Source organism: Phycodurus eques, chromosome 2, assembly GCF_024500275.1.
Source record: "Phycodurus eques isolate BA_2022a chromosome 2, UOR_Pequ_1.1, whole genome shotgun sequence".
Taxonomy (NCBI): Eukaryota; Metazoa; Chordata; class Actinopteri; order Syngnathiformes; family Syngnathidae; genus Phycodurus; species Phycodurus eques.
This window is the reverse complement of record NC_084526.1, coordinates 9,506,464-9,524,038: the sequence shown is the minus strand read 5'-3', so window position 1 is coordinate 9,524,038 and position 17,575 is coordinate 9,506,464. Positions and strand designations below refer to the sequence as shown.

The 17,575-nt window shown below is 42.0% G+C and overlaps 1 protein-coding gene across 1 annotated transcript in view; it reads left to right on the top strand.

Annotated features, from left to right (window-relative positions):
- Nucleotides 1-15,471, top strand: part of elp4 (elongator acetyltransferase complex subunit 4) — an 83,512-nt gene extending 68,041 nt beyond the window's left edge. Inside the window, exon 10 of the mRNA XM_061701358.1 lies at nucleotides 14,793-15,471. Within this exon, the coding sequence (XP_061557342.1) occupies nucleotides 14,793-14,912 (120 nt within the window). The 3' untranslated portion in view covers nucleotides 14,913-15,471. The remainder of the gene's footprint in view (nucleotides 1-14,792) is intronic.
- Nucleotides 15,472-17,575: the final 2,104 nt, after the last annotated feature.

Sequence of the window (17,575 nt, the reverse complement as noted above, 5' to 3'; positions counted from 1 at the left end):
GATGGACGTGTCTATTTATATTGTCAGAACATCTATGTAAATTTGCATCTAACCCATTTTTTTCTCCTTTGAGAAGAAATCTCAAGACAGACTCCAATAGACTGATAACAATTCTAGCTGCTTCCCTGTGGCAGAGTTCAGGCTGTTTGCCTGTCGCCTGATGTGCAGTGAATGGCCTTAGAGGCTCTAGGCTGGTCTATGTGTGGCCCGGCTGGTCCAAGTCAGCAGTAATGACTGGCTTTGGCCAGCATGCCTGTTAATGTGAATGGGGTTACTCTGGGCAACACCTTTTCAGCTGGGTCCTATGAAGTCCCCAGTATGGTGGTCTTTGTCCACACAAGGGCTGTCCTCTCAGCAAAAAGGGCTCCTTTTTTTGAGAGCACTATCAACTGGTGATGGATTATACCAGCCCCCCTTTATTCATTGGGACAGACTTAACAGACATGGATGCACGCAAACATACACACACACACGCTCACACATGCGGGCTCTCACAAAGACACCAAAGGTATTACAAGCACATCGACACTTTATCTTACACAGTTGTGTCTTGGAGAAATTAAACTGACGAACAACTTGGGTGAAAGTGAATGAAATTTCTGTCACACACGAAATAGGGTTGGGAACGATAAACCGATGCGACTGGATATCCGGTTGTCAAGGCGAGTATCGATACAAGTCTGCCAGGAATCCTTAGATACATCGGTTGCAGGGCTGTGGACTGGCTATTGCGAGACTAGGAATCGGTTGCCTGAGGCTTTATGGTTTTCATCTCGTAAAATAAGCGTGAGCGGTCTCGCTCTGTGCTCCACAGGTAACGTTATGTTTACAACCAAACACAGCAGTGGTGGATACTAGCGACACTACTAGTTTAACGACTTTTCTCCGTAGCGTCACTATTTCAACATCAAATAGCTTTTCAGTAGTTAAGCTACTTTCGTGGTCACAGCAAAGTAGCATTCCGCCAGGAGTTGCAAATATTGAATGCAACGTCATGTTACGTACCTTATCGCAAGTCCGCCATCGAGATCGGGGCCGGCGGTGAAATATGTGCCACAGATTGTAAGCATGCAGACAATATGGGAAAGGTAGGTACATCTCGGCAATTCTCATGGGCTTTGTACCTCAGCAAACTAATGCTTCGTCTCGAGTCCTCGAAGTCCACTTATACTGTACGTTCCAGTGTTGGTACTGTGCGACCCTAAAAAGAAATTTCCAGGAGGTCAAACAGTCTAGTATGTCCCGAAGCTGACGCAGCAATCGCCAGTTGTACTAGGCTAGTCGTCATGACTTATAAGTTCAAAAAATGTCAGTCAGCACTCAGCAAGTAGCAAAAAACCCACCAAAAAAAATGCCGGTCCTAGCTTGAATGGGACGGTGTGCGAAACCCTCCATGGCTCTTGAAATATTGTTAGTGAAGAGAAAAGTGTGTGTGTGTGTGTGTGTTTATATATATATATATATATATATATATATGTATTCATTCATTCATCTTCCGTTCCGCTTCTCCTCACTCGGGTCGTGGGCGTGCTGGAGCCTATCCCAGCAATCTTCGGGCAAGAGGCGGGGTACACCCTGAACTGGTCGCCAGCCAAACGTAGGGCACATAGAAACAAACAACCATTCACGCACACATTCACACCTACGGGCAATTTAGAGTCTTCATCAATATATATACCGTATTTTTCGGACTATAAGTCGCAGTTTTTTTCATAGTTTGGCCGGGGTGCGACTTGTACTCCGCAGCGATTTATATGTGAAATTATTAACACATTATTACATAATTTCACGTTATTTTCACACGGACAACCGCAAGAGGGCGCTCTAGGCCTGTGTATCTGTACCTGCAACTGACAATGAGTCTGACGAAAGCGACGTAAAAGAGGAAGCGGCGCATCGTCTGCCTCCGGAGTTGGCGAAGTTGTTTAGAAGTGACAGAATTGCCTTTCAAGATTAAATGTCTGTTCTTGGTGTTGGATTTTATCAAATACATTTCCCCCCAAAAATGCGACTTATATATGTTTTTTCCTTCTTTATTATGCCTTTTTTGGCTCCGGAGCGATTTATAGTCCAGAAAGAATTTGGAGGCTAGTTGTACAAGGATCTGCTAACCTGGCATTCTATTTTATATAAATATAACTATTTCTAACTTGTTTGCATTTTATAAGATATTATTTGGATTATTGCACTTATGTTTTTTTTTTTTTTTTTTTTTAATCCAGGTCATCTGAAAGCACTGTCTTTTGGCTATTTGTTGTGGGTTTTTTTTTACCCTGAACATTGAAGCATTTGAAAACATGTCCAAATCGAAATACAGTGGGTATGGGAAATATTCAGACCCCCTTAAATGTTTCACTCTTTGTTATACTGCAGCCATTTTCTAAAATCATTCAAATTCATTTTTTTTCCTCATTAATGTACACACAGCACCCCATAATGACAGAAAAAAATGTAATTGTTGATATTTTTGCTGATTTATTAAAAAAGAAAAACTGAAGTATCACACAGCCATAAGTATTAAGACCCTTTGCTGTGACACTCATATATTTAACTCGGGTGCTGTCCATTTCTTCTGATCATCCTTAAAATGGTTCTACATCTTCATTGGAGTCCAGCTGTGTTTGATTATACTGATTGGACTTGATTAGGAAAGCCACACACCTGTCGATATAAGAACGTACAGCACACAGTGCATGTCAGAGAGAATGAGAATCATGAGGTCAAAGGAACTGCCTGAAGAGCTCAGGGACAGAATTGTGTCAAGGCACAGGTCTGGGCAAGGTTACAAAAAAAATTGCTGCTGCACTTAAGGTTCCTAAGAGCACAGTGGCCTCCATAATCCTGAAATGGAAGACGTTTGGGACGATCCGAACCCTTCCTAGAGCTGGTCGTCTGGCCGAACTGAGCAATTGGGGGAGAAGAGCCTTGGTGAGAGAGGTAAAGAAGAACCCAAAGATCACTGTGGCTGAGCTCCAGAGATCCAGTCGGAAGATGGGAGAAAGTTCTAGTAAGTCAACTATCACTGCAGCCCTCCACCAGTCGGGGCTTTATGGCAGAGTGGTCCCACGGAAGCCTCTCCTCAGTGCAAGACACATGAATGCCCGTATGGAGTGTGCTAAAAAACACCTGAAGGACTCCAAGATGGTGAGAAATATGATTCGCTGGTCTGATGAGACCAAGATAGAAATTGTTGGCCTTAATTCTAAGTGGCATGTTTGGAGAAAACCAGGCACTGCTCATCTCCTCTCCAATACAGTCCCAACAGTGAAGAATGGTGGTGGCAGCATCATGCCGTGTGTGTTTTTTTCAGCTGGAGGGACAGGGAGACTGGTTGCAATTGAAGAAAAGATGAATGCGGCCAAGTACAGGGATATCCTGGATGAAAACCTTCTCCAGAGTGCTCAGGACTTCAGACTGGGCCGAAGGTTCACCTTCAAAAAGGACAATGACCCTAAGCACACAGCTAAAATAACGAAGGAGGGACTTCAGAACAATCGTATCAAGTCCCCCTGTAAAGATAGTTTTTGCATCGAATCGCTACCTGTGTATCTAGACATGTATCGAATTGGCCTCATGCCAGAGATTCCCAACCCTAACATGAAACAGTAAATTAATAGGTCATGATTTGTTTTTTGTTTTTTAAAAAAAAAAAAAATTTATTTCTTTTTTAAATGTAGTGATCATTCCTGACACAAAGAAAACGCTGTATACCACATCACTCCCACTTTTTACTTTACAATGCATTAAACTGTGATTATCATCATGACTGACACCGGAAATACTGTACTTAAAGAGGCAAATTATGTTAAGCTGCCATCCCTTTCTCATTCTCATACCTGCTCAGTGCTGACTTTTTTGCTGTCACAACTGTTCTGCAGGAGTGATTACGTCTTCACGCTTCCCAAAGGGGTCAGTCATTTGCACAGGCTGACACAGTAACCTCTAGATGACCTTTATCAAATGGTATCATCCATCCATCCATTTTCTGAGCCGCTTCTCCTCACTAGGGCCGCGGGCGCGCTGGAGCCTATCCCAGCTATCATCGGGCAGGAGGCGGGGTACACCCTGAACTGGTTGCCAGCCAATCGCAGGGCACATACAAACAAACAACCATTCACACTCACATTCACACCTACGGGCAATTTAGAGTTGTCAATTAACCTACCCTGCATGTTTTTGGGATTTGGGAGGAAACCGGAGTGCCCGGAGAAAACCCACGCAGGCACAGGGAGAACATGCAAACTCCACACAGGCGGGGCCGGGGATTGAACCCAGGTCGTCAGAACTGTGAGGCAGACGGTCCAACCCAGTCGGCTACCGTGCCGCCCAAATGGTATAACTGAAAACTAAATTGGGAACTCCATCACAGCGGAGAAGAGAGCAATGGCGTTTTATTTTCATAAGACAAAGTTAAACCAGGCTGTGGTAAACTTTTGTTGGACACTTTTATGACAGTTGCGCAGCAGAGGGGTGGATTGTGTGTGTGCCTGTTTTTGTAAAATATATGTGTGCACTTGTTTACTCAGTGCAACACAGAAGTGAGCATCAATATTACATGACTAGAGGCCCATGGTCATGCTCTGGCTTTTATTTTTTGGAGACTAAAAAACATTTGGAGGCTAATTGTACAAGAATCTGCTAACCTGGCATTCTATTTTAAATAAATATAACTATTTTTAACTTGTTTGCATTTTATAAGATATTATTTGGATTATTGCACTTATGTTTTTTTTTGTTGTTTTTTTTTTAATCCAGGTCATCTGAAAGCACTGTATTTTGGCTATTTGTTGTGGGTTTTTTTAACCTGAAAATTGAAGCATTTGAAAACATGTCCAAATCGAAATACAGTGGGTATGGAAAATATTCAGACCCCCTTAAAGTTTTCACCCTTTGTTATATTGCAGCCATTTGCTAAAATCATTAAAGTTATTTTTTTTCCCTCATTAATGCACACACAACACCCCATATTGACAGAAAAGAAACTGAATTGTTGAAATCTTTGCAGATTTATTTAAAAAAAAAAAAAAAAAGAAATATTACACAGCCATAAGTATTCAGACCTCATTCAGAAATGCTGTGACACTCATATATTTAACTTGGGTGCTGTCCGTTTCTTCTGATCATCCTTAAAATGGTTCTACACCTTCATTGGAGTCCAGCTGTGTTTGATTATACTGATTGGACTTGATTAGGAAAGCCACACCCCTGTCAATATAAGACCTTCCAGCTCACAGAGCATGTCAGAGCAAATGAGAATCATGAGGTCAAAGGAACTGCCTTGAAGAGCTCGGAGACAAAATTGTGGCAAGGCACAGATCTGGCCATGGTTACAAAAAAATTTCTGCTGCACTTAAGGATCCCAAGAGCACAGTGCCCTCCATAATCCTTAAATGGAAGACGTTTGGGACGACCAGAACCCTTCCTAGAGCTGGCCGTCTGGCCGAACTGAGCAATTGGGGGAGAAGAGCCTTGGTGAGAGAGGTAAAGAAGAACCCAAAGAACACTGTGGCTGTGCTCCAGAGATCCAGTCGGGAGATTGGAGAAAGTTCCAGAAGGTCAACCATCACTGGTGCCCTCCACCAGTCGGGGCTTTATGGCAGAGTGGTCCCACGGAAGCCTCTCCTCAATCCCTTTCAAGCCGGAACAGTTTTACTGTGTCACAGTGGAGTTTTTAAGCTTCCGCTGTGGTATTATGATTGAGGTTTATTGAAAATCAGACTTGATCAGTCGAAAAGAACAAAGTTTCTAGAAACAAAGACAAAAGAAAAAGCACTAATTGTAAACAGGATGAGAGAAGTAAATCATTACATTATCTACAACAATGAAACATTAAATATGAGTGTTGCATGGGGCTGTAGTGCTACACCCTGTGAGGGAAGGACAGGACAAGATAGAACAGGACAAGGACAGGAGAAGAAGCATGCAGGACAAGGGTCGTGAACCCGACTGTTCAACTGAAGTGTGGTGGCATTAATTAAGAGGACGACAGTATAAGTGAGCGGATACACAAGCGATTTGCATATTCGTGACGTATTTGTCGTAGTAAGTGCGTGACCCCACATCCGGTGAAAGAGACCAAGGGGTGCGGATATATGCAAGTGAATTGATACCATTTTACATGCACACAGACTGACAGAAGTGTCCTGTAATTGCTGTGGTTGCACCGCGGTGGCTGAGGATCCCACCCAATCAATCGAGGGGCGGGATCAGCCCCAAGGGTCCACCCGAGAGCAGCCCGGCGGACGGGACACGTCCCACACCGAAGGACCCAGGGTGGTCCGCCGGCCCCACCGAGGCACCCCGACAACTGGCCCCCCCGTTGGGGGCCAGAGGGATCTAATGTGGTTCTTGCAAAGTTGTCTTTTCAGATTTGACAACTTGATTTGACAACAAATTATTTAACAAAGATTGTAGTTTGGCATTGTCGGCCTGAAAACATATTCTGAATAGTTCATTGTTAGTATCACACTGTAGACTCTACGTGGGTTATGACACATCATTGATGTATTCCTTGCTGTCGCTACCTGCTGCTTTTACAGAGTCAGAGGAACACAATTTGAAACAAAAGCATAATATTATGTTTAATAGTCGATCAAATGTGACAAAATAAAGTAGTAAACGACTTAACTAGTTCTTTCCTTTTTAGTCCAAATATTGCTTCAAGATTTGCCAAAAAATGTAGTCCCAACACCGAAGACACAACATTAAATGCTATCTTTTGGACGGAGCGGGATTGTTACAGCAGAACATCTGTATTGCACTAAAAAAACCCTGCTCCTACCACGTCAGTGATGCTTTAACCTGAGGACGTTCATAGTTTGAGGGGTGAAATGTGTGTTCGAGGGCGCAAGAGGTCCCCCAGATAGTGCTGTCATAACCCATGCAGCCGCTCTCTTTGCTATGGGCCTATGTGTAGTGAAGGCAGCACTTAGACATGTTTGTACTCTTCGCCCTCTATCCCGCTCCCTTTCTCCCTCGGCACCATGTCGCCCCAGGGGTGGACCAGCACTCCCTGGCTGTGCCCAAGTCCATAACACCAACTAAACCCCCCTCTTGCAACCCATCACTGCTCGGGTCAATGTGCCCTCACCCCCTGCTGCCGTCAACCTACAACGCCCACAGTCCATACCGACACAGGCCTGCAAAGAGAAACAAAACAGATCTGAAAAGAGACCAAATGGCCCCATGCAGAGCTCCCTGTCAAAGGCCTTGACAGGCCCAAGGAGAGGCCCCCAGAGGACCTCAGTGGAAGATGATGACGACAGAGATAACAAGTCAAGTTGTTGTGTTACAGCGCACTTACACTTTGGCCCCTTGTTTGTCCGTTTGCTCATTCACAAGCGCTGCAGAGCTAACTGATTACCATGCATGTCATGTTTACTCACATGGCACATGCTATCAAATGCTGTTTTAGATCAGTCTGTGGACCGTGAAGGGTAAGTGGCGGGCCAGCTACCTACACGAAAGAACAGAAATAAACATAAAATATTGTCAGCCAATCGATTTCCTGTTTGAACATGCTCACTTAAAATGAAACTCAGTCATGTATTAGTCGCTTCACATTCTTTCAGTGTTTGGGAATATAATTACTCTCAAAATGCTTACTCATCCTTCTGTCAGAGAGATTAGCCAAGAAGCAGATGATGTTTCTTGCCCGTGTGGCATCTGTCTTGACTGTTTTTATGAATGTCTCCTGGATTATCCTGGATCAACCAGCAGGTGATAAAATGAGCAGGTCCGTGTTAACCAAGAAACCATTACTTAATTCATTCATGACACCCCCAAGACGATTTGTACGATTGCAAGGTACTGGTTGAAAATCGTCAACATTCCAATCTTAGAATCAGAAGAGAATCAAAGAGAAAGAGAGAGAACCAATTTATAAGTGTGAGAATTAGGTAACTATTTCGTAATGCAGGATGATAGAACCATCTGAAATGACGAACACACTCGATCAACAGGTTATTCCTTATGCAAAGCCAGGGATTGTGTTCCACTCTTTGTTATAGCGAAAGAAGAGGAAGGTAGAGCTCCTTGTCAGCCTTTGTTTGCTGCAGGTGGGCTAGAATTACCCAAGTGATAGGATTTATACTGGAGCTCTTTCTGCATTTTTCTGTCTAGGGAGCGGAAGTCTTCTGTGGAACGGCCAGTGTAAATGGGATGATGCTGTGCTAGTCAAATTGAAAAGCACATCGCCTCATTATGTAGGGTTTTGCTGGGTTAAAGTTAACACTTGTCCCAATAGATCCAGCAAATGATTTTCCCACACAATGGGGTGTAATTTTATCGCTGTGAGGGATTATGGCACTAGGAGGTGATTTAGTCAGCAGATGGAACAGCAACTCTGGGAAAAATTCACCAGTGTCAACTGTGAAATGTTCTACTACTATTTTCTACTTATTTTGACTCTGTTTTATAGAAGGAGTTTGATGGTCAGCCTTTTGCCTGATGGGGTAGTTGTTATTTCATTCAACTTTTCGACTTCATCCTCAAGATACAATGTTGAATTTCAAGCATTCCATTGACTTAATAGCAGTGAAATATCCTGGCCTAATTATTCAAGAGCGCATGTACTGAGCAAGTGACGACTGCAATGCTTGCACTAAGTAGGTATTTATTGTAAATATCATGTCACTTCCATGAGCGTGATCCAGCACAGGGTAATCTGATTTGAACGGCCAGACCAGTCGTCATGTGTTCCCTGCGAGGTGTTGGGTTTCCCATCGTTTTAAGATGTACAGTGACGTGGGCCATTTGAAAGTCTGGCTAAAACACTATGGAATAAATGACTCGTTAAAAATTAGCACCTAATACTCTGGCCATGAGCAAGCCCTTTCCACAGGTGGAATGCCTTTGATGCCACTGTTTTGTGTAGCTGGTTCCTTGTTAAGCTCCTGCTTAAAAATGTCTCTTTAAGTCGCCGAACATGATGTGTATGCACACTTACATAGTAAGGCGATGATTATAATATAAGCGAGGGAAAAACATCAGCTATGATTTATTCCTATTCTGAACAATTAAACAAAGATTTAATCTCTACAAACATCCGCTGGAATGTACAGGGTCTCGGAACCACAAGCAGCATGTAACGCCATATTCTTTTAAGAAGCGGGTCTTTGGGGTGATCGGTAAGCCGAATGGAATTGCCCATTGTGGGGTGATATTAGTAACCCTCTTAGGCAAAGCCAGTCTGTGGGCTGGCCCCGAGGGCTCATTTCAAGTGCTTAGCGCTCATTTGGAGCTTTGTCACCTCTCCACCTGTCCCCAGCGCGCCCTCCCCAGCCCCTCTGGCCGTGGAACAGAGCTGAGCCGCAGACCTTAACCACTGTGACACACACACACACACACACAGTCGTACGAACATGGTAGCTCACATCCATATCGCCATCCCCCCTTCTCCGCCGCAGCCAATGGTCTATTTTCCCGCCGTCCACTCTTATCCAGCAACCCCCCTTCTCTCTCTCTCTCTGCTGTATCTTCCCCTCTTTCTCCAACCTCGTGAAGGTTGCCAGGCAGCCGGGAAAGACTTCTCTCACACATACACCCCACGATGGCTCTGAGGGCTTTCCGGATGTCCTTGTTTACACCATGGAGTTTGCAGGTCGTTGGGAAGCAGACTTCCAGCCTCCCATACTATGTGTGTCTTAAATCCTCTACTAGCCTTATTAATTCAGTGTCGAAGCAGATGTCCAAACTTGCCCTACAGAGGTGTAGAATTAACTTTACTGAAACCTCACCGAAGAGAAAGTAAACTATTACATCTATGTTAGCCTGCATGCATTGTACTTGTTGTATAGGTAACAACTAGGCTACTAACTAGCTTTCCGCTGAATGTGTGGAGCCGATTGATTGGTTTTGTCTGCTCCTCCCTCCAACTTTGATGTTACCATCGATTGTTCTCATGTGCCCCTGAACTCTGAGGTTAGAGAAGCTGAGCTGAACTTCTGGATTGCTTTGACCTTCGCTCTGCACATGCTCAGTGTACCCACACAGCCCAGAGCCAAACAGACACGGCCAAGCCAGGGCTGTGTGTGCATGACAGCCAAACAACGGTGTGATCTCTTTTTTTTTTTTTTTTTTTTTTTTTTTTTTTTTTTTTTTTTTTTTTTTTTTAACTCACCCTCTGAGGATGATGTATACATGTGATTGATTTTCCTCCATCCCCTGCTCAGTAGTGTGTTTCCGCTGCAGTGCACTAAGCAGGACTGAGTCCAGGCTTGATCAATGCATTGTTTTTCTTTTTCAATTACACTTGACTGAGCTAATGACACGAAAGGTTACACAGGTGAGGTTTGGCAGAGGTGGAAGCGGCGCGTCTGGAGGCCCCCTCAAGTCCGTTACGGGAGTTTGCACGGATGTTTCTGTGCAGAGAGAGAGCGGATCTCAGTGTGAGCTGAAAGATTCGAACCATTCGTCATCTTTTCACCTTGCTAAATCTTCTTCACTTCAGTACCCAAAAATATTTCGAGACATCCATTTTAAATTCGCTGTGTGAGTGTTGTTAATAACGGGCAAATTTGAATGATTTCAAAAAAATCTGCAAGTAAATAAAATGAGGCTTAAAAATTGTGCAAATATTTCAGCAATTATCTGAAAACATGTATAATGTATTTAGAAACACAGCTCTGAATTCCCTTTGCAAGGTCTTAAAAGGTTTTAATGCATAATGCAAAATAACCAATTTGTATCGTACAACTATTTTGCACCCAGGGTGTCCTTGGTTTATGACTGTCCATTATTTCATGGTTACAAACGATGCGCAATGAGCTAGTTTGTGCAGCGGCAAACCAACATCTTGTCACAAGAAGATGTGATCGGTTACCGCCATACTTACTGTTTATGATTGTTTTATATTCATGGGCTACAAATATTAGTCATACAAATACTTACTGTAATTATGACTTCGCCACTGCTTTAGCGTAGGTTTGTAAAAGGCAAAAAATTTGGGTTATGACGCCACCGAAGGATTGGAACTCCGTCGTAAACTGAGGAGCCCTCAAAGTTGCAACAGAGTTTAGCTTGACACAATGTTGTCCATTGATTGGTCAACTGAGATTTGAGACTTCCATGCAACAATGGAATGCAAATATGATTCAAAGCCATTTGTTTAGAGATGGATCGATGGATATTTTCTTTCTTACACTGCTATAATGTCACACTATATCCAGAATTTCACTTAAGTATCCATCTAACCTAACCCAAGCTACATATTTACATAGCAGACGCCGCTATCACCGTCCGACCTACACACACCATTCAAAACCTTACCATGGCAAACGTATGTAATATCTGTCCAGCGAGCAGGAATCTCCCATCCTTCCCATGTAACCTTACCTAACCAACATTAAATTACAGGTCGTTCACAGTGTCTCTGTATTCACCTGCCCGGGATAATCTGCTGTGCTGCATTAAGACTGCTCCTCTTGTTTCAACTCACGAAGGGCTTGAGTTCACAGAAAGGAGACCTCTTGAGTTTGACGCCTCAATGATCTGTTGGCCACAGTAGCAGGAGGGACATGTCCACCGTATCAAACCTGGACATCAGCAATGTGTGAACATTTTCTGCGGTTTAGACCCTCTAGATCCCTGCAAAAACAGCACAAGAAGGAAGTGGTCTACCCTCGAGGGGGTGAAAAGCATTGCGTAGTTCCAAATTATCTCTTAGTAATGACGCCGTTAAAGTCCGTACCAAAACACCTACTCATTAGGAAAGAGATAAGTATCTGTGGGAGTGGAAGGGATCTCCTCAAGCTACATGTCTGGAGGGGTTGAGGATACAGTGGGCAGAGAAGCCTTACAGGAATGAGCTGGGGGGGGGGGGGGCGAGGTGCAGCCTTTGACCAGGAGGTTTCAGATGTCTTGGCAGAGTCTTTCAGGGGCAAATTACAGGCTTTAGCGCCTCTTGTACACAAAATGCCTTCATTCTGATACCTCCAGAGGTGCTCAAGCAGCACGCTGACCGACATTGTCTTGAGTACACTCGACTCTGGAAACACTTCACTTCTTTGCCCACTTTCAGAGCCTCTTTAAGACTTTGTTCATTGGAGTGCCATCGGCAGCTTTTCTGGCGGATCCTGAAGGGACCGGCGTAGCCCCGCTTAAGCTTTATGGCAGTTAGCATGTTGGTCTTAGGGGGCTTTGCACGAGTGGCCCTCATTAACCTCTTAGCGTCTTTGTGCTTTGAGTTGGCACAGGGCTGCTCCACAGATAAGCTTTTGTGTGAAACAAGTAACTCAGCTAAAAGACTCGGGCAGTCATTTGTGTTACAGAGACAATCAGCTCACATGGACTTTTCATCTACATTACAGTTTTCAGTCGGTATGTTTACACGACAAAAGCCTTTGCGTTCAGGAAACGTTTCACATGCCGTTAACAACACTGTTATAGCAATCCACGTTCACACAGACCTGCAAAATCAAATAAAGTTGAGAAGAAAGTGTACGCACAGGCCTTATCTGAAATATGCAGCGGTAGCTTTGGCGCTGCAGCAATCTTTAAGTTTTGAAAGCACACACATATGCACTTGGGTCTGCTTTTCTTTTGGGTTGTGACTTATCTCAATGCTGGATGCGCATTTGTATGTGCGCCATTTTCACAGACTAGTCATAGGTAACACAAAAACAATAAATGGTGACGTTTTTAAACAAGAATTTGGAGATAGCAACAGGCATAATTATCGATCAACTGAACTTTTGCTGATTGCATGGGAACCTTTGTTGATTCATCGTGTCATGAAGCAGTTAAGGCCAAATGAAGTGCACTATTTGGCTGCAACAGGCAGAAGCGCTGTACATTCCGTCTCAATTAGTTTGCGGTCTAAAAAAAGCAGCATGTCATACAGCATGTATTCCTGTATCTCTATACAGTAGCTGTCTATCTTCGCTCAGGCAGAATTTCTCATCTCGTCAATACGACACTGGCATGGAAACAGGAGTTATGAACAGTCAATGACTATTAACAAAAAATAATAATAATCAATGAAATTCATTGATCATTAAGTCGAGTCAGTGTTGTCTCTACTTTGGGACCGTTTCAAAAACGTTTTCATTTTCAACCTCCATAACGCAGCAATCCAATGTTTTCGCTTGAAAATGGTCCTAAATGGTCTTGTATAAATGATCCGATGTATGTATATTGCCGTGTCCTATACATCAGTGGTTCTTTCAGGGGTCTGCAAATTATTTGCAACAAACGATGTCGTATCATTTTGAAAAGTGCATGCTTACGTATGTCGAAGAGCGCACCAATCAACCAAACAATAAAAATGACTCCTCCCTACCTTGGCTTTGAGCCAATTAAAAGCTCTGCTATAACTGTGATGTATCATCACATAAAGTTGACATACAATATATAAAAAGTCACATGCCCTTTTTTCCCCCTTTGTCTGACATGAAATCAGACTAAACCTTTCATGTTTTAGGTTATTACAAAAGATTAATTTGATTTATATTTGATAAATGCCAGAATAATGAGAGGCCCATTCCTCCTGACAGAACTGCTGTAAATGAGCCAAGTCTGTAGGCCACCTTGGTCGCACCTTCCTTTTCAGGTCTGCCCATAAATGTTCAATAGGAATGAGATCAGGGCCACTCCAAAACATTGACTTTGTTCTCCTGAAGCCACTTTGTAAGCAGTTAGGCGGTGTGTTTCGGGTAATTGTCCAATTGGAAGAGCCTTTTGCGCCCAACAACCCCCAACATCTTCTTGCGCCCAACATCTTCAGATGTTGCGTCAGTATTTCCACACAAGCTGCTAACTGGGACACAGAACCCGTTTCCTTCTGGAATGGTATCATAGCTGGACATTCCTATGGTGTTTATACTTGCGAATAATTTATGCATTAATGCACCTTCAGGCATCTGGAAATTGCACCCAAGGATAAACCAGACTTCTGCAAGTCCATAATTCTCTTCCTACAATCTTGGCTGATTTATTTTGACATTCCTAAGATGTTACATAAGGAACCAGTATTCAGAAGCTTCCAAAGACGTGACATTGTCATCTGGGTTTTCCCAAATTACTACTAAAGGTCTTTCTGCATGTAAACACTTGTCTAACCAATCCTTATTTTTCTGCCAGTTAGCAATATAAATAATTTTGGGAATCCTAATTAACCTATAAAAGAAAAGTTTCGTCTGATTTTATGTCAGAAAGTAGAAAAAAAAAGTCTCTCTTTATATTTTGTATGTAAACATCTGGTTTCAACTCTAAATCTGGAAAATCTGCAAGCGCCCAACATTTATAGCTTGTATTTAATTGAATTAAGTTTAATATGGTCAAATGCATTTTTATAAAATAACTCATTCATATTCAGGTTGAAACATTTAAAAAAAAATAATCTAATGGCATTTATGGGTACACATGGTAGTCAATTGCTGTTAGGATTATAAGGGGGTCCTTGGAAAAATCCTCTCTCCCTGTAAGGGGTCCCTGGACCCAAAAAGTTCAAAAACCCCTGCTATACACAATGCAGTGCGGCTCCTCTCTCTCTCTCTCTCACACACACACACACACACACACACACACACACACACACACACACAGATACCCTGAGACGTAACAGACTTAAAGCTCTGTGAAGCATTTAGCAACACGCTAGCAGGTTTACTCCACGCTGGCAGCTCTGTGCAGAGTGCTGAAGCATCTAATGCAATTTCAACGCAACACGGCTCTGTGATTAAACATCACTGAGGGGTACATCTACCGTACATTGATCCACTTTTTTTGCCATCTGATCTAATAATCCCCCCTCCCCACCCTCGTTCTTTTTTTCCATCCTCTCATTTGTGTAGCGACTACATTTGCCTCCAGACTTGTCTGAGACGGTGAGTCGTGTGAGCAGGGCGGAACTGCCAGGAGCGGCAACGGTGGCTTCAGCCTGTGGCTCTGGCAACAAGCACCTGGATTTCTAGAGCTGGAGCAGCTACCGGGCTAAGCCACACCTGGAATGTCTCGGCGGCTTCGGCCTCCTGCCACATCGACCTGCTTGTTCTCCCGCCCACAAAATGCCAGGCCGCGCTACACGGCTGCTGCCAAGCCGTTCGGGATCTGCCAATTGTCCCAGCCGGCCAAGGATGCGGCACAGTTACCTCCATTCGATGGGCACGCTTCATTTCATATTTTTGTAGTTGTGTGTGTTTATTGACAATAAAAGCCAACATCAGGTATTGTGGTTTATTCTTCATGGACAGACGTTTCTCCTTGACTTACAAGTTTTTTTAGTTACAAGCCAACGCTTGTAATTTTGTAATTTGAAACAAATAAACTAACCCCCATAGAAAATAATGCAATCTTTGCAATCTATCATAAAACCTTTATTAATTATACAGGCAATTATTACGCATTTTGAAGTTCTTAATCAAAAATTGAAAACAAAGCCTTGGTAATATGAAGACGTAAAAACGGTAAAACACTTAATGATGAAAGCCGAACTTGAACATTCTTACGATGCACTGCTTCCTTATCCTCATAATATTACAAATTTATTCTTCGAAAAATGTACACTTTTTTTTTCTCATTGTGTTACAATTCATTGTAAATGTCAGTTTCTAATATATATCAGTGGCCCCCAACCACTGAGCCGTGGTCCGGTACTGGGGCCGCACAGATAGCTTGGAGATGTATTTATTTTTGTTTGCGGAACGGGAGACGGGGCAACCCCCCCCCCCCCCACACACACACACACACACACTTCACGTCAATGATTAGCTTCTGATCCACAGACACCCCTCACCCTCTCTGAAACAAATGCTTACCAGTCCGTGGCAGGGGGGGAAAACAACTTTTTTTCTTATAAAATGCAACTTTTTCTTATGACTGCTTTTGAAAATATTTTGGATTTACTGTCGTAATTGTGATTTTTTTTTGTATGTGTTGGTGACCTAAATTTATTTTTTTATTATTCTCTCTAGGAATGTTCTGAAGCCAATTTAGTAGGATTGTTATAAATTGTTATTATCATTTTTATCATTAAAATATTTATTTTTAAAAAACTACTCACTGAACTACATTTATTTTTTTATTATTCTCTCTAGGAATGTTCTGAAGCCAATTTAGTAGGATTGTTATAAATTGTTATTATCATTTTTATCATTAAAATATTTATTTTTAAAAAACTACTCACTGAAACTTTCTGGCCACTTTAAAATGTGGATCAATTGTAGCATTTCACTTTAAAATGGCGTTTTCAATGAAAAGTGTTGGCAAAGGCAACCTGGACAGGACTAAAAAAAAAAAAAAAAAAAACTTTGGATTGACTTCATGTGACACACAGTCCAGCTATCAAGGTAATGTTTTGTAACATCATGTAAATAGTACAATTTCTTTATGACAGTGGTTCAGAGTTTGTACTAATGCACAAATATTCAGTCTTCACTTTAAACCAGAGTAATTGATTCTCAAAGGTAAAAACGGGGGGGGGGGGGGGGGGTTTGAGCTCATTTGTCGTGCATATTAAACAAGTGGAAAAATATTAAATATTCAACATTTCTCTATTAACCCAACACATGCTTTGGTTAGTCTAATATTAGCGACTAATAAGTTATTACTGAGAATAAAAAACCTAAATTGTGCCACGCATTCAACATATTAAACATTCACTGCCATTGACGGTTTTAGAAGTCAAATATCCTTGTTAACTGGGAAGCCTGGCCGTGAATGGGTTAAACACTGACGGACAGAACTGAAAGGTGAACACGTTTGATCTTCGGCTAAATTGTGTTAGTCTCCGCAACAATAGGTGGCGATAATGTTCCCTTCAGCTCATTGAGTGCAGGACAACAAACAAGGAAGCCATTTGCGACTGGTGTGGTTAAAGGGATAACTTGTGCTACTTAATGGTACCACTTTGATTTTGTTCTTGCTGTTTGAAAAGTAATGTTACAACCTTTCCTTGGAATATTTTAGAACATTTATACTGTAAGATTTCCCATTATGGTTCCCATTTTTTCTTGTCAAATTACATTTTAGCCTGTTTTTTTTTATGATTATTATTATGTAACCATTATTTCATCTGACTAATCTCATAAAATGATTTTTTTTTCTCATAATTCACATCTTTGACAATTTCTTTGAACTCTGAATATTACGACTATACTTGTACTTTAATAAAATATTTTTTTGTCAAATTGCAACTTTTTCTTTTTTTTCCATATTACAATTTTATTTTCTTGTTCCATCTTTTATTTTCTTGTTCCATCTCAACTTTTTTTGTATATGTCCAATAACAGCTTTTGTCCCCTCTTTTCTAATGTTCTTGTAAAATGAAACTCTCACATTTACAACTTTATTATTTTTCAAATCATAACTTTTTTTCTCACCAGCACATTGGAAGAAAGATCTCTCTTACAATGGTATATCTATAGCTCGACTTCCTTTTCCTTCCTTTAAAATTGAAAATTTTTTTCATGACTTTTTCTTCGGAATTTATTTTTCTCATTTCGGATATTACGGCTTCATTCTTTTGAAATTACACTTAAAATTCTCAATTTAGGTTATCGTGAAATTCTGACTTTCATAATTTCACTATTAGGACATTCTCTGAAAATTGCACCGTTTTTGTGTAAAAAAAATCCCC